The 19,757-nt window shown below is 64.5% G+C and overlaps 2 protein-coding genes across 2 annotated transcripts; both read left to right on the forward strand.

The window, feature by feature from the left end:
- The first annotated feature begins 776 nt into the window (after window positions 1–776).
- On the forward strand, window positions 777–11,586 carry DDX41 (DEAD-box helicase 41). The gene is made up of 17 exons (XM_045027862.1): window positions 777–926; window positions 1,020–1,118; window positions 1,895–2,054; window positions 2,153–2,227; window positions 2,637–2,697; window positions 3,565–3,701; window positions 3,946–4,018; window positions 4,212–4,365; window positions 4,489–4,625; window positions 4,963–5,125; window positions 5,663–5,794; window positions 5,948–6,019; window positions 6,343–6,439; window positions 7,766–7,915; window positions 9,312–9,383; window positions 9,813–9,923; window positions 10,306–11,586. Exons 1-17 carry the CDS (start codon window positions 903–905, stop codon window positions 10,440–10,442), a joined length of 1,854 nt encoding a protein of 617 aa, XP_044883797.1. The 5' UTR covers window positions 777–902; the 3' UTR covers window positions 10,443–11,586.
- On the forward strand, window positions 11,163–18,373 carry DOK3 (docking protein 3). Its single transcript, XM_045027863.1, has 5 exons — window positions 11,163–11,289; window positions 14,020–14,313; window positions 14,869–14,965; window positions 15,972–16,144; window positions 16,352–18,373. Exons 1-5 carry the CDS (start codon window positions 11,233–11,235, stop codon window positions 17,207–17,209), a joined length of 1,479 nt encoding a protein of 492 aa, XP_044883798.1. The 5' UTR covers window positions 11,163–11,232; the 3' UTR covers window positions 17,210–18,373.
- Window positions 18,374–19,757: the final 1,384 nt, after the last annotated feature.

Genomic DNA, 19,757 nt, shown 5'->3' on the forward strand with positions numbered 1-19,757 from the left:
CAACCTGCTGGGGCCTGGGGACCGCCTACCCTGCAGCCCCAACCCCAGAGCTGCTGTGGCAGGGAGAGGCACCTCTCCCCCTAGCCCAGTGCTGCTGCTGTGGGGAGAGTGCAGGGGGGAGTCCTCTCTCCCCGCCATAGCCCCTGAGCATCCCCCTGCACCCCAAACCCCTGGCCCCACCCCCTGAGCCCCCTCCCACACTCCGAACCCTCCACCCCATGAAGTTTGTTGTGTGCACTGATGTGAAGGTGATGGGTCACATGGAGGGGGAGGAGAGGGAACGCTGGCGGGGACCCAGGCTCGTTTCCAGCGCCTTGGGAAGCACAGAGCCAGGCCTTGGCACGGAACCAGCCTCGGCCCCAGCTGGATCCGCTTCCAGGGCCTCTGCCCAGGCCCAGCAGGCCCCAAATCTTCCCATGGGCTAAAGCCAGTCAGGGCAGAGACCTGGGCACAGGGAGTGGGGCAGGGATCAGGGTCGGGGGGAGGCTGGGGCGGAGATCAGGGTCTGGGGCAGAGTGGGGGGGCGGAGCCTGGGGGCGGATATCGGGGTCTGGGGGCGGGGGGGGAAGCTGGGGGGCGGATATCGGGGTCTGGGGGCGGGGGGGAAGCTGGGGGGGCGGAGCCTGGGGGCGGATATCGAGGGCGGGGGGCGGAGCCTGGGGAAGCTGGGGGGGCGGATATCGGGGTCTGAGGGGAAGCGGGGGGGGGCGGGCCGCTCCACCCCCGACCCCTGCGCTGACCCCTCCGTAAGCGCGTCGCTAAGTTTGTCCTTCGGCGCAGCCCGTCCTGCTCGTTGCCCCTCACGTGGTACCTCCGCGGGTGTTGCTTAGCGACAGGGCCCGCCCAGGCCCAGCGCCTGCGCTCGTTGGCTACGCGCGTTTAGCCCGACGCGGGGACCGAACATGGAGGTCGGAGGCGAGCGGAAGGTGCGAGCCCGGCCCCCCCCCCGCCCCGTTCCGCTCCGCTCCGCTCCCAGCCGGGGGCCGCGGCCCGTGACGTGACCGTGTGTTTCTCCGCAGAGGCCGCGCGAGGAGGCGGCGCAGGGGTCGGGCCCGTCCGGGGAGGAGGATGAAGGCTACGAGCCCTACGTGCCGGTCAAGCAGCGCAAGCAGGAGATGGTGACGGGGGGGGGATATGGGCGGGGCCCGGGCTGGCGGGGCCCTGGCGGGGCCCTGGCGGGGGGGGGGCCCGGGCTGGCGGGGCCCTGGCGGGGGGGGGCCCGGGCTGGTGCCGGGGTGGGGGGCAGGAACCCGGGGGGGGTGTGAGGTTAGGGCTGGGAGGGAGGCCCGGGCCGGGCCCCCTGGCTGGTGCGGGGGGTGGGGGGTGCGGGGGGTGGGGGCTGGGGTCAGGGCCGGGGGTGGGAACCCTGGCAGGGAGGCCGGGCTGGTGGGGGCCGGGCCCCCTGGCTGGTGCCGGGGTGGGGGGCAGGAACCCGGGGGGGGGGCTGAGGTCAGGACGGGGGGTGAGAACCCTGGTGGACCGGGGGGAGTGTGAGGTTAGGGCTGGGAGGGAGGCCCGGGCCGGGCCCCCTGGCTGGTGCTGGGGGGGGCTGGTTCACCCCCCCAGTTGCTGGGGTGCTCCTGGCCCCAGTCCAGGCTTGTGAGCGCTCTGCCTCTGGGCATGGGCCCTGGGGTGCTGCCCATAAGAGGTGGGGCTGGTGGGTTCAGCTCCACGCCCCGCAGCAGAGCCCCATGGCCCTGGGCAAGTCACTGGGGCTGCAGTGGGGAGGGCATCGTGGTCCCCCAGGACAGATTGCAGGGGGCCATGTGGGTGGATAAAGGAGGGTCTGACATTCCTCTCCTCACTGGCAAGGGCACGATGGGGTTGAAATCTGCCTGCTGTAATGGGGCCCTTGCGGCTGCTGTGTGCTCCTCACTGCTCTGTGTCCCCATAGCTGCAGAAGCTGCTACAGATGCGCAGGAAGGGGGTGCTGGAGGAGGAGCAGAGGGACAGCAGCAATGAGCACAGGGGGGATGAAGATGATATTCCTCTGGGTCCCCAGTCCAACGTCAGCCTTCTGGACCAGCACCAGCACCTTAAAGAGAAGGCGGAAGGTAGGGCTGGCATGAGGAGGAGGGGTCCCCGAGGGGCGGCTTGTGGCTGGGGAGTAATCTGTGGGCAGCACATAACTCCCCTTCTTGACTCTCCACAGCGCGCAAGGAGTCGGCCAAGGAGAAGCAGCTGAAGGAGGAGGAAAAGATCCTGGAGAGCGTGGCAGAGGGTCGAGGTGGGTCGTGCTGGGATTGAGGGCTGGTCGGGGGGAAGTGGCTGTGAGGGAACATTCGCTCTCGTTCCCTGCCTGTTGCTGGCGAAGCGACAGAGGGAAAAGGTGATGGTGCTCGTGCTGTCCTCATGTGGAAGCCCAGCCGACTGGTGCAGGCTATCACAGCCCCAGCCTCTCCCTAGTGCCTGCTGCTCTCCCTGGAGCGAGCGAGCGAGTCATGCTGTTCGGTGCCGCTGACTCAGTGGCATGGAGAGGGATAGTTCCCTGCCACTTCACTCCTGTTCTGGCTCCCCCAAGCATCCTTTGTCCTGACTGCCTTCCTGCTAAACCTCTCGTCAAAGCCATGTGCCCACTGACCTGCGCCTAGCTCCCAAGAGCTGGCCCTGATCCTCCGCTCTCTGGTTTTGTGCAGCTTTGATGTCTGTGAAGGAGATGGCAAAGGGCATCACCTACGATGATCCGATTAAAACCAGGTGCGCTCCATGGGGATACATTGGCTGTCGGATTGTGGTAACACACAGGGGCCTCGGTTGTGGCTCAGGGCCCCATTGTGCTAGGCTCTGCCCACACACGTTTTGTGTCTGTCAGGCCCTGCTTGCAGCTGATCCTTGCTCTGCAGCACCCCTCAGCTGTGTGCACTGTTCCGCGGGTCGGAGCAGCAGGGCTGGGGACTTTGGGAGTGAGAGCTGGAGCCTGCTCTCCAGCTGGGGAATTGGGAAGGCAGACGCGTATGCTGGCGAGCTAGGCAGCCTAGAGAGCTGGCGAGATAAGCTGCTGAGGGCTACAGTTCCTTCCCTGTCCCGTGGGGGGGACCAGGCCCCGCTGGGGGTATAACAGAAACACGGCCCTGGGAAATACTCCTCAATAACTCGTATCCCAGTGGGTGTGTTAACCTGAGCCTCGCTGGGAGCGAAGGGTATTCCAGCCTTGGCCATGGAATTAGGGGTTGATGCTGCAGAGTGGAGCAGTTGCTCCCATTATGGCCCAGCGTAGGTGGGAGCCAGGCTGCAGCACACCGGCATGCCAGGCAGTACCTGGCCATTCTGCTCAGGGGCTGACAGTTCAGTTACTCTGCTCTGGAAGTGGGCTGTGTGGGTGGATGCTGAGGGACGCAGGCTTGGGGCTGTGTCCTCCCTTTGTGGGTGGCCCCAGCTTTTGCATTAGTGCCATAGGAGCCTGGAATTCTGGGGGGCTCGGGGCCCTGTCTGGGGGATCAGCAGGGACGCAGCTGGGCCGGTCCAGCTGCTGCCTGCCCAGGCAAAGCAGCGTTCAGCTCTTGCAGCTCAGTCAGTTTGGTTTTCCCGTTCCTTGGTGACCCTCCTCCCCTGCCCTCTCCTCAGCTGGAAGGCACCACACTACATCCTGGGCATGTCGGAGGCACGGCATGACCGCGTGCGCAGAAAGTACCACGTCCTGGTGGAGGGCGAGGGCATCCCCCCACCCATCAAGAGTTTCAAGGAAATGAAGTTCCCGGCAGGTGACTTGGGGGCAGGGAGGAGTTGTCGGGGGGAGGCACCTTGGTGTGTAGTGCCTGGAGGTCACAGATCCAATTGAGGGGACCCAGCCAGGCCCCCCGAGCTGCTGGTCTGGAGGCAAGGCCTTGGGGTGCCACTGACTAAACAAATGCTGTTGGCAGCTGGCTGGAGGGGAGGTGGGTCACAGCCCCACGTCCGGCCACTTTTGTGCTCCTAATGCCCCCTCCCCCCACATTCTGTCCACAGCCATCCTGAGGGGCCTGAAGAAAAAGGGAATCCAGCAGCCGACTCCCATCCAGATCCAGGGCATCCCCACCATGTGAGTGCTGCCTTCCCCGGCTCTGGGAGCGCTGCCTGCTCCCTGGCCAGCGGGGTGAGCTGGACACCCTGCCCCGGAGATACACCGTCCGCCGCCTCCCTGGGCAGGGCGCCACCGCCCTGGCTGGGAACGCGCAGGGCTCCTCGCTGCTTTGGAGTCTCATCCACTGACCTGCTCCCCGTGTCTCCTGCAGCCTGTCCGGCCGGGATATGATCGGCATCGCATTCACTGGCTCAGGGAAAACCCTGGTATTCACGCTCCCTGTCATCATGTTCTGCCTGGAGCAGGAGAAACGGCTGCCATTCTCCAAGAGAGAGGGACCCTATGGACTCATCATCTGCCCCTCTGTAAGTGTGTGTGGCTCACGTGGGAGGGTCTGAGCCGGGGGCTTGCTGGGATGATGTCGGATCTGGGAATCAGCCAAGAGAGGCGGGCGTAGTGGGGGATGATGGACTCGCTTCTCTCTGCAGAGGGAGCTGGCCAGGCAGACCCATGGCATCCTTGAGTACTACTGCCGCCTGCTGCATGAGGACAACCTGCCCCTGCTACGCTGTGCCCTCTGCATCGGGGGCATGTCCGTCAAGGAGCAGATGGAGACGATCAAACAGTAAGTCCTGCTCCGGGTGGACCTGTGGGCAGTGCTCTTCCCTCCCTGTGTGAGTGCCCCCGGGGGATTGCACGCAGCAGCCTGTCACACTGGGTGCTGCATCTCCTCAGGCCTGCTTGGGTGCTGGGGTTCTGAGCCTGCAGCCTCGGGACCCTGCAGGAGGGGATCAGTCGGAGGCGAAGGTGAGAAGGCTGGGGTGCGGGCTGGGCATGGTGGCCACCAGCAGCATGCAGTGTGGGGTGCTGGGTCCCTGGCGAGGTGGGCAGCTTGTGGGGCCCTTCCTCCCCTGCAGCCAGATTGCACAGGAGCCCTGACGCCTGCCTGCTCTGCCCTGCAGCGGCGTGCACATGATGGTTGCAACCCCGGGCCGCCTCATGGACCTGCTGCAGAAGAAGATGGTGAGCCTGGACATCTGTCGCTACCTGGCCCTGGATGAGGCCGACAGGATGATCGACATGGGCTTCGAGGGAGACATCCGCACCATCTTTTCTTACTTCAAGGTAGCTGGCGGGTAGGGGAGGTGTGGGTGCAGGGCAGCCTGTGCCCTGCAGGGTTTAATTCCCTTGTTGCCAGTCCCTGGCCTGGCCACTCAGGAGCCCACAGGTGTGTTGCCAGCACAGCTCTCCACCTGCCTGGGGAACACTGCGCCCAGCTCCTGGCCAGGGCCTCGCTGGCTGGCGTGGAGCACGAGGGTCCTGGCTGGCAGGACTTATGGGTTCCTTGTCAGGTCCCAGCTCCCCTGCCCTGGGCTGCCTCCTGCAGCTTCTCCCTGTGGGTAACAGCTCTGGCCTCCCAGCCCTTGGCACTGTGTTTCTGCCCTGTCTTACGCCAGCTGTCCCATGTGCCCCTCTGTCGGGGCTCTGGTCGCACCGTGTGGTGCCCCAGCACTGCTGGCACAAAGCTGTTCCCCAAGGGCCCCCGTGTAGGGCGTCTGGGGTGCCTGCCAGCACCCACTGGCTGTGCTGCCCTCAGCTTCTCCCATTCGTGTACTGGCTGAATGGCCGTGCTAACCTCCCTGCCCTTGGCTCTCGGTCCAGGGCCAGAGGCAGACCCTTCTCTTCAGTGCCACCATGCCCAAGAAGATCCAGAACTTTGCCAAGAGTGCCCTGGTGAAGCCCATCACCATCAATGTGGGGCGAGCTGGAGCTGCCAGCCTGGATGTGATACAGGTGAGTTCCCAAATGCCCTGTGCTGGACCCCAGCATGGCTGGGGCCCGCTGACCCTGCCAGAATCCACTGTCTGCCAGAGGGGTTTGCTCTGCGACCTGTGCGTCTTCTCCCAGCTCCCTCACCTCTGACCAGAGCCCTGTGCTTGTGCTCAGGAAGTAGAGTATGTGAAGGAGGAAGCCAAGATGGTGTACCTGCTAGAGTGCCTGCAGAAGACCCCGCCGCCCGTGAGTACTGCACACCAGCTGCCCCAGCAGCGTCGGGGGGGGGGTGGTGCGGGGGAGGGACTGTAGCTGCTCCTGCTGGTGGAAGGCAGCCCTGATGCAGGCCAGCTGCCCCTGGCCCTGTGGCTCACCATGGAGTGTTGGGGGGGGGCAACCGAGACCGTGCCCAGACGCTTCGGGGTCCACAGCACTCCTTGCTGTGCCCAGGCTCTCAGCTGCAAACCTTCTGGCCAGAGGCTCTGCTGTCAGGGCGCTGGTCGGTCCTGTGCTATGCCGGGGATGAGGCTCCGGCGAGGGTCTCTGTGCTGACACTGGCCCTGTGGCAGGTGCTGATCTTTGCAGAGAAGAAGGCTGACGTGGACGCAATCCACGAGTACCTGCTGCTCAAGGGCGTGGAAGCAGTGGCCATTCACGGAGGGAAAGGTCAGTGAGAGCTGCTGGAGAGCAGTGCTGCCCCCATGTCCCCCGGGCGGACAGCCAGCCCGCCCCAGCATGCGCTGCTTCGGGGATCCCAGGCTGAGCACAGGGTGAAACATCCAATCTGACTGAGGCTGTTTGATGCCAGTCAGATGCATCCCCAGGGGCTTGGTAGCCAGGGCTGGAAAAGCCTTGGATGGGAGGTGTAAGGAGCTGAGCTTGTCGCCGAGAAGAATGCTTGGTGACTGGATCCCCGCGGAAAGGCTCCCCCAGAGCGGGGTGCTCGACAGCCTGGCTGATAAAGGCATCCTCGGCGAAAGTTAGATCAGGCCTTGCCAGGAGAGGTCATTTCCCAGCTGTGAGGATCATAGGTCTTTTACCAGGGGAGCTGATGGACTCACCATTTCTTGGAGTCTGGAAGGTGAGATTAGATGGCTTAAAAAGTTACGCTTGAATCCAGCTTCTAGGGGAAATCCCCAAGCCTGCATGCCTGGGGTGTTGGGCTGGATGGTCACCGCGGTCCCTTCTGGCCAGGGACTCTGAGTTGCCCTATCCTGTCCCGTCTCGTCCCTCCGTTCTCCCCCCAACATGGCCCATGAAGGGGGTGAGTTGCATGCATGGCCCTCACCGTGCTCAGAACCCTTCCCCTCTGCATTAAGATAATGACTAATCCAGTGTCAGGCTTCAGGGCTTCAATTGGTCACCTGTGGGGGTCAGGCAGGAGACTTTTCTGTTGGTGCACAATTGCCTAGATGTATTCTGGGGTTTTCTCACCTTCCTCTGGGGTGCCAGGGATCGGCCACAGCTGGAGACAGGGCACCTCCCAGGTGGACCAGTGCTCCGAGATGGTGTCTGCGTGCCAGACTGGTGGGTCCTGCTGACATGCTCAGGGTTTGGGCTCGAGAAGGAATTTCTCTCTAGGTCAGATTGGCTGGGAACTAAGGGCTTCTTCACCTTCCTCTGCAGCGAGGGGCGTGGCTTGCCATCGGGGCAAATCTCCCCAAGTCACTTCCCAGCTGCTGCAGACAGCCCAGTTCCCAGGCCTCTGCTGTGAATCTGGCCCCAGCTCCCTAATGTGACGAGCAGTTCTGGGCTCAGCTCCATCTGCCCTGGGCCATGGCCAGGCAAGTCGCCACACCGGGTGCAGGGCCGAGGAGATGAGTGAGCCTTCCCTGGACCGGCTACTCCCTCGGGCCCTCTGCGTCCGGTGCACGGGGGAAGGGGCTGACTAGTACTTGGCACATCGCTCTGTCGTGTGAGTTGGGTTTGGGGGCGGGGCCCTTAGCTGGCAGAGCTGGGCCCACGCTAACCCTCTGTGCTGGGCCCTTGCAGACCAGGAGGAGCGGACGAAGGCCATTGAGGCCTTCCGGGACGGGAAGAAGGACGTCCTAGTTGCCACCGATGTAGCCTCCAAGGGCTTGGATTTCCCAGCCATCCAGCACGTCATCAACTACGACATGCCGGAGGAGATCGAGAACTACGGTAGGGCAGAGGGCCCAAGGGTGGGGGAGGGGGGTGAGCCAGGCAGCGGTGTTACCCGCACAAAATTCTGTTGTTCACACGTTCTAGGGCACTAACCTTTACCCAGTTCCTAGGGCTCCAGGCGACGGGCTCTGGGCTCTGCCCCGCCGTGGGTTCCGGGCAAACACCCTTTCCCTGTGGGCTCAGGGCTTAATCTTCTGCGGATTTACAGGGTCTTTTACCAGTGAAAGAGCCTCACACAGTAATATCCTACTTAACCTCTATTTATTAACAATCCCCAAACCACACTGCACACGCTACACACACAGTGCTCACCACTCCCGCTAAGACACATGAACTGTTCTTGGTGGCCAGGCAGGATCAGGATCAGGTCCATCTGGGGGATTCCAGTTTCTGCACAGTGTCATTGGCAGAGTGCAGGGGCGGCTCTAGGCCTCAGCATGCCAAGCGCGTGCTTGGGGCAGCACGCCGCGGGGGGCGCTCTGCTGGTCGCCGGGAGGGCGGCAGGCGGCTTCGGTGGACCTCCCGCAGGGGTGTCTGTGGGAGGTCCACTAGAGCCGCAGGCCTGGCGACCGGCAGAGCGCCCCCCGCGGCGTGCCGCTGTGCTTGGGGCGGCGAAATGGCTAGAGCCGCCCGTGGCAGAGTGTGGAGCTCTGGCGGCTCTGATCTTGGGGGCCGCGTCCTGGAGCTGGTTCCCAAAGAACTTCCTCCTGGACCCCAGTTTCTATAGTGACACTTGAGTCCTGCTTAGCTGTGCCTTAACCAGCCATTTCACTAAAATGTTCCCAACCAGTCCTAACGTTGGAACAAACTTCTCTGACCAATCCGACCCCACCCCCTTAATTTACACCTAGCACAATTAATTACGTAACAGACAGAAACAATCAACGAACCAGACCGGTCATACAGACAAACAATAGGGAATTGGGAACAAGGAAGAAATGAGGGTTTCACAACCACAACTGTTGAGAAGTGATTTCTTGACCGATGGGATTCTGTCAAACTAAGATTTCTTTAACCATCTTGTGTTTCTGTATCTGGTGCTGGTGGGGGCTGTTAGGCGGGATGTCCTTCCTAACAGCCTGCTATGACACTGTTTGAATGTAATTTAGATGGAATGTGGGGATGTGAGTTCCTGCTCCTTAGCTAATGGCTGCTGCCTGTTTTTAACCTGGCTGCAGACAAAGGCCTTCACCTTACAGAGGGTGAGCCAGGCCGATCGCTTTGCTCGGACTGAGGGCTCGGTTCAGGGGTGGGAGGACAGGTCCTTGGGCCTGCCCCTGCAGTGGCTGGTCTCCTTGTGGTGGGGAGTTCCCCAGTCTGGGTGCCCAGCTGGATTCCTGCCTGGCTTTCTACGGTCAGTGGCCTGGGCCTGACTCTCTGTTTCTCCCCATAGTTCACCGAATTGGGCGTACGGGCCGCTCAGGGAACACTGGCATCGCCACCACCTTCATCAACAAGGCCTGTGGTGAGGGGCGCACGGGAGCGGGGCTGTAGCTGGCTGTTGTGCCCTTTGGGTTTGCAGCAGTTGGGCTGAGCTGGGCCAGGAGTCTCTGCCCTGAGAGCTTGCTCCCGGGCTGGGCTCAGTGCTTAGAGGGGAGACACCCACGTGCTGCGGGGAGTGGGCCGGGGCTCACTAGGGCTGGCCCCATGCGCCCCAAGGAACAGGGCGGGTGACTCAACAGGGCTGCCCCGATGCCTGTGTGCTGCCCTGTGGGGTTTGCTGGCACTCGCGGACTCCTCTTGTCCCCAGCTTGGCTGGTTCTGCCCTCCCCCCGCCTCAGCTGGAGTGAGCATTGCCCTCTGTCCTGCTGTGATGCCCAGATCCAGTGGGCCCTTGCAGGTGGGCAGAGCTGCCCCAGGCCGGGCTCCGTTCTCACATTCCTCTCTGCCCCAGATGAGTCTGTGCTCATGGACTTGAAGGCGCTGTTGTTGGAGGCCAAGCAGAAGGTGCCCCCAGTGCTGCAGGTGCTGCACTGCGGGGACGAGACCATGCTGGATATTGGAGGTGAGGGGGTCAGCAGTCCCAGAAGGGCGGGGGGGGGCGGGGGGCCCGGAGCACTGCTGCCTGCGTGGTGGTGCAGACACAGCGGGGGCAGGGCACTCTGGCACCCTGCACTGCCCGGCTGGCAGGCCACTCCTTGGGCAAAGCACCCAGAGCTGGCACCTCCAGCCCCCAGCACTCCCGTTGATTGGAGCGCTAGCCTGGAACTCGAGAAGTCAGTTCCCTGCTCTGCCGTGTGCGGTCTGGGGCTCAGCTCCCCACGTGATGGGCTGGCCCTGCCTCTGGGGGCGCTGGGCTGGGGCTGCTTCTCCTTGTGCCGTGGGGTGTGTACACTGCCTCCCCCCGGCCTAGCAAGCTGCCTCTGACCCCACTCCCTCCATTACAGACGAGAGGGGCTGTGCCTTCTGTGGGGGCCTGGGTCACCGCATCACCGACTGCCCCAAGCTGGAAGCCATGCAGACCAAGCAAGTCAGCAACATCGGCCGCAAGGACTACCTGGCACACAGCTCCATGGACTTCTAGCCCAGGCTCCTGGGCTGTGCTGCTGCCTGCCGTGTGCTCGCTGGGCCAGGCAGGAGAGTTCCCTGGAGCCTGGCAGCCTTGGCAGCTGGCCCCACTTCTTCCCAAGAGCTGGGTCTGTCTGCAGGCAGTGCCATGCCCCTTCCCTCTGGGCTCAGACGTGTCGTAAGGTGCCCTGTGTTGTGTGGGCCGGGGGCCGGTGCTGCTCGGAAAGGAAGTACCGGAGCTATGCTGCAATGGCCCATTACATCAGCCAGTGTCACCATGCAGACATGGGGCAAGCCGGGCCCCCAGCCCCAGCCTCATGCAGGCCCCGCAAAGCCCCTGGGCACAGGAGAGCCCTGGCAGGGGCAAACCCCGGCCCTTGTCACGTGGGGCTGGGCCCAATGACACCTGCCGAAGGCCTGGGGTTCTGAGGGGCGGTTGTGACTTGCCTCGCTTGAGTTGTTTGGGGCTGGAAGGGCAGCTGGAGGCTCTGGCCGACCCTCTGCTGTGGGCTGTGTCTGGCACAGGCGCTGGCTGCGGAGGAGCTGGGCACCGTCTCCAGGCTTGGCTGCCTGAACCCAGCAGTCCCCTGCAGGCGGCTGCTGCTGCCTCTGCCATGCTCGTTCGGCCCCGCTGGGCTCCCTGGGGGCCGTTGCTCCCCCGCGCTGCCTGCCCCTCACCCCACGCACCACAAAGGGGAAGTTAGCGAGAAAGGAAGTCTCCCCGCGCACTCACTCCACTGCAGCGGCCACCACTCTCCATTACTGGCACCGCTGCCCTCCCCATCCAGCCTTGCCAGGCTGGGTCCATGGAGACCCCCGTGCAGGCCGGGATCCTCTATGTCCAGTACTTCAAATTTGGAAAGGTAAAGGGGAGGGGCTGAGAGTGCTGGGCGGGGGGGGGTTAGTCTTCAGGCCCAGAAAAGGGGGTGGGGCCAGACCAGGCCCAGCAAAGCGGAGCGGGAGTGGCCCCTGGTCACTGCCCCAGGACTGGCCATGCTGTGTCTGATCTCAACCCCTGCTGGCCCCAGGGCACAAGCTCCAGGCTGGGTGGGGCTTGCCCGGGCAGCCCCCCCCCCCCCATGTTACTGAGCCACCCCTGCCCCAGCTCTAAACTGTCGTGTGCTTAACTCTCACTGAAATGTTAATAAACAGACTTAAAACAAAATCCAGAGCTGGGGGGAGGGTGTTTGAACAGGGAGTCCCCCTCGCTGTGTGCGGGGGGAGTGGGGCACTCCCGGGAGGGGGGGTCGGGTCCCCTGCCTCTATGCCAGCAGACCTGGGTGTTGTGATTGCTGCAGGGAGCTAGTGGGGGACAAAGGGGTCCCCTAGCTCCCTGTCCCTTGGTGCTGGCTCTGGGGAAGGGCGGCTGCTGCGGAAGCCTGGCTGGGGCAGGTGCGTTCTGCCGGGGGCAGGTTTCAGGACAGCTCCCCAGAAGTGTTATTCTCCATTGAGCAGCTGCAGGGTCCCACCTGGGCAGCTTCACTGATGTGCCTCGGCCCTGCTGGGGCACCGGGACTCAGCGCAAGAGCAGGCCGTGGGGGGGGGCAAGTGGCTACCACTGGGGCCTGTGGGCACAGCTTCCTCCAGGCCAAGGGAGCCGGGAGTCCTCTCCAGTAGGCCCCATCTCGGCTGCATGGCAGGACTGCCATGTGCTCGGCCCCTCAGGGCTGGGGCTGTGCAATGCGCCTGCCCCATGGAGCAGTGGGGGAGGTTTGGGATGGTCCATTCCTGGGGCATCATCCCAGCCCGTAGGGAACCTGCCTCCAGCTTTACCCTGGCTGGGGCGCAGCTGAGAGCCCCTGGGCCCAGCCATAACCACAGGCAGGGCCATGACGTGCTGAGGATGGGCCCCTCAGCTGTGCCCAGTGGGGTGCCCCACATGCATGAGCTGAACAAAGCAGGGAAACGCCCCCTTTGGGAACGGGGGGATGGACCCTGTGTGCACACGGGGACCGCTTGCATGGGCATCGGCACCCACGGGAGGGGGCTTAGCGCCCCCCTCCCCCAGTGTAGGGTTTGGATGATTAGCTAAAAGCCACGCTGCTGTGGGAACTGCTCATTTTATTACCATGAGCAACACAGCTTGGCCGGGAACAGATTTCCTCCTTGGGGGGCTGCTGCTCTTTTATTTATATGTAGTGCATCTCCCCCCCCCCTTTGAAAAAAGCACTCTGCTGTCCTGCTGGGGCAGGTCTATATGGCCGGGTGGGTGCTGCGAGCCAGGCTCACCTGCCTCCCATCCCATAGTCTCTGCTGGGCCAGCCCCACTGCTCCGTTCTGCTCCCCTGGGGGTGGGGGGCTGCCTCCTCCCCCCTCCCTGCTGTGCTCCGGTCGGCCAGGTGCTGGCTGAGGCAGACCCTCCCCCGGGAGGATGTGGCTGCTGCTGGCTCCAGGGCCTGGGCTCATGCAGCAGATGTGGGGCTGCTATCGAGAAAACAAATGGCTCAAAATGGCTTAATTTGCATCAAGCTCTGGGCTAAAAACAGCCCAGCAGCCCCAGCCCAGGCCTAGCTGTGGAGCGGGCAGCCAGTGGGTACTGCAGGGAGCCCAGAATCAGGGCTTGGCGCCTCTCCCGCCCATCGCTGCCTCGCCGCATGGCCCCCCGAAGCCATAACGTGCTGGGGGCGGCTGCATTGGCCAGCCACTGCTGTGAGGTTTGGAAGCCCTGCGGATTTGCCATCTCCAGCCCCCTGGGGCTCATGACGGAGTAAGATCAGGGTCTCTGCAGGAGTGAGGGCTCCAGGAAGGGGCTGGATGTCAGCAGGGCAACTGCCCAGCAGGCCCTCCCGGAAGCCGCCTGTCTCCTGCTGGGAAAATCAGTCTGAAATCAACAAGATGGAACTTCACTTCCGAAGGAAAAATCAAATGCCCAGCTACCCTCTGGGGCCTGTGACTAGCTGGTAATGCCCTGAAAAGGGTCTGGCCTAGCATGGGTCATAAATTGCCTGAGAGTCAACAGTGTGGTGCAGCTGTGGAAAGGCGACTGTCATGCTGGGCGGATTAACAGGAGGTGACTGTCCCACAGTGCGGGGCACTGGGGGGCTGTGTCCAGGTGTGGGAGCCACACTTCAGGGAGGTGGTGGATAAATTGGAGAGACCAGAGGCAGCAGAGCAACAAACATGATCAGAGGTTTAGAAAATCTGCCCTGTGAGGAACGGTTAAAAATCTGGTGTGTTTCATCTGGAGAAAAGCCACCGAGGGGGCACCTGATACCAGTCTGGGGAGGGCTTTTCTACCGGGTGCTGGATGAGGAGCAGTGGGCTCCAGCTGACGTTAGCTAGCAGGAGAAACCACCTGACCCTTGGCATGGTTCAGCGCTGGGCCGGGGGGCCAGGCAAGGCTGTGGAGTTCCCATAAGACCATTTGGACAAACCCATGGGGGGGGGGCAGGTTGACTTGGTCCTGCCCCGGTGCGGGGGCTGGACCTGCAGCCCTCTGGCAGTCCCCTCCGTCCCTCTGTAGGATTCTGTCGGCCCCACTCTGCTCTCTGCTGGCTGCCCTGGGGGCACCAGGAGCCATTTGCATTGTCTGGGGGCAGATAGGGCTGCGCTGGGAGCCCCTGTGGTGAGTCCTGCCCTATCCCCCCCCCCAGAAGTTCTGGAGGAAGGTGCGGGCCCAGCTCTTTGCCACCAGCCCCTGTGGTGTTGCCCGGCTGGAGACGTGGGATGCGCGGGACAACGGCTCTGGGCCAGAGAAGACATCCCTGCGGAAGGGTGAGCGCCGGGTCATCCGGCTCGCAGACTGCGTCTCTGTGGGGCCGGCGGACGCCCACAGCTGCCCCAAGGACACGGCTGCCTTCTACCTGAACACCATAGAGAAAAGCCACATGCTGGCAGCCGAGCGGCGGGACGAGTGGATAGCACAGCTCTGCCAGCTGGCGTTCCAGGTACTCCCCAGCCAGCCCTGGGTACCGCGCTCAGCACGGGGGTCCCAGCCACGGGCCGACCCCCCTGAGCAGCACCGGGAGACGCGGGGCGGGGGGCAGTGTCTGACAGGGTGAGGCTGCCATGAACCAAAGCAACGCTCCTGTGCTGGCAGGACACCCCCCAGATGCCATCATGGGCTCGCCCGCACTGCCCCCACCCCGTGGGTGCTGGCACTGCCCTGCCCCCTCCCCCCGGGGGCTGGGCCACCCTTCCCACTGTGCCTCCTCCCCCCGGGTACTGGCATGGCCTTGCCCACTCCCTCGGGTGCTGGCACAGTCCCACCTGTTCCACCCCAGGCGCTGGCATGGCCCCGTCAACCCCACCCCCTCCCCTGGGTGCTGGCACAGCCCACCCACCCCACCTCCTCCCCCCAGGCACTGACATGACCTCTGCCCCAGGGCTCTGAGTTGGCTGCACCCTATCGTTCACATTGGGGTGCCAGGAGGGTGCAGCCCCCGCGGGCGGGGAGGGGCAGGTGCCCGGGGGGCTGCAGCTGCTCCGCTCTCTGCTTTCAGTGCACTAAGGAGCCAGCAGCGCCTGGCAGCACCAGGGACCCCCCCGGGCCCGATCTCCATGTGGAGGAAAACACCCTCTACTCGTCCTGGCAGGACCGTACGTACAGCTGGGCACCACGTGGGTCAGGCAGAGGGGGAGGGGGCGGGGAACATGGACCCCTCCCCCAGTCAACTGGGGGAAGGCTGCAATTGGGGGTCTCGCAATGGAGGGGGAGGGGCTTCCTGCGTGGGTTGCTCGGGGAGAGCGGAATGGCTGGAGAGGGGGCTTGGGGCCGGGCAGTGACTCTGGGGGGGGGGGGATGAACGCAGTGGGGCCAGACAGTGACCGGTGGGGGGGATGCCACAGTGGCTCCAGGCAGAGACTCTGGCGGTCGGGAGCGGGGATGCAGTGGGGCCGGGCAGTGACTCGGGCAGTCAGGAGGGGGGACGCAGTGGGTCAGGCAGTGATTCTGGCGGGCTGGGGATGCAGTGAGGCCGGTCACTGACTCTGGCAGTCGGGAGGGGGGACGCAGTGGGCAGGGCAGTGATTCTGGCGGGCTGGGGATGCAGTGAGGCCGGTCACTGACTCTGGCAGTCGGGAGGGGGAACGCAGTGGGCAGGGCAGTGATTTTGGCGGGCTGGGGATGCAGTGGGACCGGGCGGTGACTCTGGCAGGTGGGAGGGGGGATGCAGTGGAGCCGGGCAGTGACTCTGGCGGGTGGGAGGGGGGATGCAGTGGGCCGGGCAGTGACTCTGGCAGTCGGGATGGGGGACGCAGTGGGCCGGGCAGTTATTCTGGCGGGCTGGGGATGCAGTGGGACCGGGCAGTGACTCTGGCGGGTGGGAGGGGAGATTCTGGCAGGCGGGAGGGGGACGCAGTGGGCCAGGCAGTGACTCGGGCGGGAGGGCGGATGCAGTGGTCCGGGCAGTGATTCTGGTGGGCCGGGGACGTAGTGGGGCCAGGCAGTGACTCTGGCGGGCGGGAGGGGAGACACAGTGGGCCGGGCACTGACTCTGGCAGTCAGGAGGGGGGATGCAGTGGGCCGTACAGTGACACTGGCAGGTGGGAGGGGGGGACGCAGAGCGCCGGGCACTGACTCTCGTGTGGGTTCGTTTCCCTGCAGTGAACGAGTTCCTGGTGCTGGTGCACAGGACGGACGCCTCCGCCAGGTGCGGCCTGAGTGGGCACTACCTGCTGGCCGCCTTGCCCAAGGGGCTTGTGCTGAAGACCCGCCAGTCCCGCCAGACCCTCCTCACCTGGCCCTACCCTTTCCTGCGCAAATTCGGCCATGACAAGGTACTGGGCTGCCTCCCGCAGGAGCCGCCACTGCCCTTGCAGTGCCAGGGGCCGCAGGAGCCTCGGGGTCTGCCCAGCCCTGCCGTCTGCCTGCCCTTCCCGCCTTTCCTGGGCGGCGCCTGCTGGGCCCCTTGGGGAGACCCGAGCTCTCCGGGCAGACGTCCGTGGCCCCGCGCCCCCGGTAACGCCGCTGTCTGCTCCCTGCAGGCCCAGTTCTCCTTCGAGGCAGGCCGCCGCTGCGACTCTGGCGAGGGCATCTTCACCTGGGCCACCAGCCGGGCTGCTGAGCTGTGCAACCTCGTCTCCGCAGCCATCGCCCGCCAGAGCAGCAGCCTCCTGGACAGGAACAGCACCCAAGCACCAGAGCCTCTGAGCTCCAGGCAGGGAACGGAGCCCAGGCTCTGGAGCTCCCAGAGCCTGGAGGAAGCGCTGCCCACCTGGGCCCTGGAGGGTGCAGGGAGGCCGCCCCTCCCTGCGGGGCTCTGTCCAGAGAGTGGACAGGCCATGCCCTGCACCCTGGAGCCGGGGGGCCGTGCGGGGGCCAGAGGTGAGCCCCCCATCATCTATGCCTCCATCCACAGAGGCCTGCAGCCCCCGCTCGAGCCCTGGGGCGAGGCCAAGGTGGAGCAGGGAGGGGCCAGGGCGTCCCGGGGGCAGGGGCTCCCAGTTTCGGAGCATCTCTACGAGAACCTCTGCGCCCTGGGGCAGTCCTGCTCCATGGAAGAGGGGCCCTCACGCCTGGGCTCCAGGGGCTCCCCGGAAGGGAGCAGCACTGACCTGGCCCCCATCTACGACAACAGCTGCATGGTGTCCAAGCGCTGGAGCAGCCCCCTGGCTCCCAGCACGGGGCCCAGCCCCTCCCTGGAGGCCCAGTACAGGCGGCTGCTGGACCAGGACGGGCAGGAGCGAGGCGAGGAGGAGGAGCAGGGGGAGGGGGATGCCCTCGTCAGCTCCCTCCCCAGGGCCAGAGCTAGCAGTGGCTTCAGGAAGTTAGTCACTCTCCTCAGCCGAGAGGTAGCCGCCAAGGTGCCTGGCGAAAGCTCCAGTGCCCAGGACAGGGCCTAGCCCCCCCTGCTGGGCAGGGCACCTCCAGGCCAGGCTGGCGGTGAGGGGGGCAGGCAGCTCCCCCCACACTGAGATTCACCCTAGCACAGGGCCGTGTCAGCCAAGGGCAGCCCCAGCTCTCCCCTGCCCTGCCTGAGCCCCAGCCCCAGGCGCGAAGGCTGGCCCAGGACTCCTGGGTTACTCAGGCAGGTGCCTGGGTGAGGCTGTCAGTCCAGCAGGATGGTGGCTGCTCCAAAGCCTGGCCCCGGCTGACTCTGCCCTTGGCACCTGGGCCCCTCCATGGGCAGGGACAGATTCTGTACAGGCCTGAACTTCCCCTACAAGGGGGGTGGGGTGGGAGGGACTGAGCCAGCGTGGCCTCATGGGCCCCATGCTGAGGACATGCCAGGGCTGGGGTGCCTGGGGCTGTCGGATGAACGGGCTGTGCCCGATGGGTGATGGGCCAGGAGGGCGGGTCACATGGCAGCTGCCTGGCACAGACACCCCAGACGTGCGCAAATGGCAGGGGAAGGTCTGAGCGTGGCTGGGAGCAACGCTGGCTGCGGTGGGTCAGGGGAGGCAGCCTGGGCTCCCTGTTATAATCACTGTCCCTGCGGCAGGGTCCGGCACAGGATGTTCTGAGCCCTCCCCCCCCCAGCATATGGTCTCTGGGCACGTCCCCCTCCTCGGCTCTGTGTGCAGGGCACAAGCTGGGCAGTGAATGGAGTGTCCAGACTCTGCTCCGCTGCCCCCAGGCGAGCTGTGAGCGGGCAGGAAGTGCTGGGGAGAACGGCCACACTGGGTCAGCCCGATGGCCCGTCTGCCACCAGCTCCCAGTGCCAGGTGCCCCAGAGGGAGTGACCAGAACAGGGCGAGTGCGAGTGATCCGTCCCCTGGCATCCAGCCCCGGCTGCTGGCCCTCACAGGCTTAGGCACACCCGGAGCGTGGGCTTGCATCCCTGCCCATCCTGGCTAACAGCCACTGAGGGACCTGTCCTCCAGGAACTTCTCTAGTTCTTTTTTGAAGCCTGTTATAGTCTTGGCCTTCGCAGCATCCCCTGGCAAGGAGCTCCACAGACTGACTGCGTTGTGTGAAGAAATACGTCCTTTTGTTTGTCTTCAACCTGCAGCCTGTTAATTTCCTTGGGTATCCCCAGTTCTTGTGTTACAGGAAGGAGTAAACAACACGTCATTCACTTTCTCCACCCCAGTCATGATTTCATAGCCCTCTACCAGATCCCCCCTTAGTCGTCTCTTTTCCAAGCTGAAAAGTCCCAGTCTTTTAACCTCTCCTATGGAAGCTGTTTCAGATCCCCAGGGGAGGTGGCCCGGGGGCCCGGGCTCTGTGCTCTGGAGCTGCTCACAATGAAGTTCAGACAGGACCCACTAGTAGAGCGACACCCCCAGGGGACACGTTCACTAAGGCAAGACGCCTCCTTGGTTTCAGCACCTCCTGGTCTGACTCAGAGCGTTCAGCAGCCTGTTCCCACTGAGAGCTCCGCCGGATGTGCCACTTGGGGAAGCCCCACACAGTGGTGGGTTAGCCATGGAGCCCTGGCCTGGAAAAATGGGAGCCCCTGCACCCTGACCCCCTCTGCCCACCTGGCTCTGCTGCTGGGGAGTGGGGCAAGCCCCCATGCCCCAACCCCACTCCCCGGCAGGAGCATCAGGCGGGCAGAACAGAGCAAGCCCCCCCGCCCCAACCCCACTCCTCAGCGGGAGCACGGAGGAGAGGTGGGGGGACTGCAGGCAGAACGGCTAGGGAGGGGCCCCCACTTGCTCTGACCCAGGGCCTCACAACCCCCAATCTGCCTCTGCTTACATCCCCCCCCCCCCGGCCCTACCCCCACCCCTGCAGCCAGCCGTGACTCCCAGCCAGCCTGTGGCACAGACAGGTTATTAGTCGCTTGGAGCGCAGCGTAGGACAGACCATGTGAGCGCAGGAAGTTTCAGTGAAGTCCAAACGCCCCCACCCAGGAGACTGAGCAGCCTCCAGCAGCCCAGCCTCAGTCACGCCCACTCCCCCTCCTCTGTCCCCTGGCCTCCAGCTCCTCTGGCTGGCTCCGTGCAGAGGCAGGGCCAGGATACAGAGTGTCGGCTATTACACCTGCCCTCTGGGGTCTCTGCAACGATCACACACCCTTGTCCCGCACCGAGATACTTGTGCGACACAGAGAGGAAACTGAGGCACACACTGTTCATACAAAACATTAAGAAAACTTCCCCTTTGTCACAGGAGGGCACTGCTGGGGGCCAGGGTCGGGTGGGATGGCACCCGCCTTGTGCTGCACCACCCGCCCCCAGCAGCTCGGGACCCCTCCCAGGCTCCCCACCGTGTGGGTCCCACCTGCTGGTGGCTTCCCGCACCAGCCACTGTGGAGCCAGCAGGGCTCATGCTGGAGCACGGCGGCTCCCGCCTGGTGGGTTTCACTCAGCCCAGGAGGCAGCAGTGCAGTGCCGGGCACCTCTGCAGCTGGGCCGGCCCGGGCACCCAGCTGCCTGGGCTGCTGCTGGGCATCATGAGCGCGAGCCATCTCCAGCTGCCAGCTCCGAGCGGGCGGGAGCTGCT

Source organism: Mauremys mutica, chromosome 8 (assembly GCF_020497125.1).
Source record: "Mauremys mutica isolate MM-2020 ecotype Southern chromosome 8, ASM2049712v1, whole genome shotgun sequence".
NCBI classification, from domain to species: Eukaryota; Metazoa; Chordata; order Testudines; family Geoemydidae; genus Mauremys; species Mauremys mutica.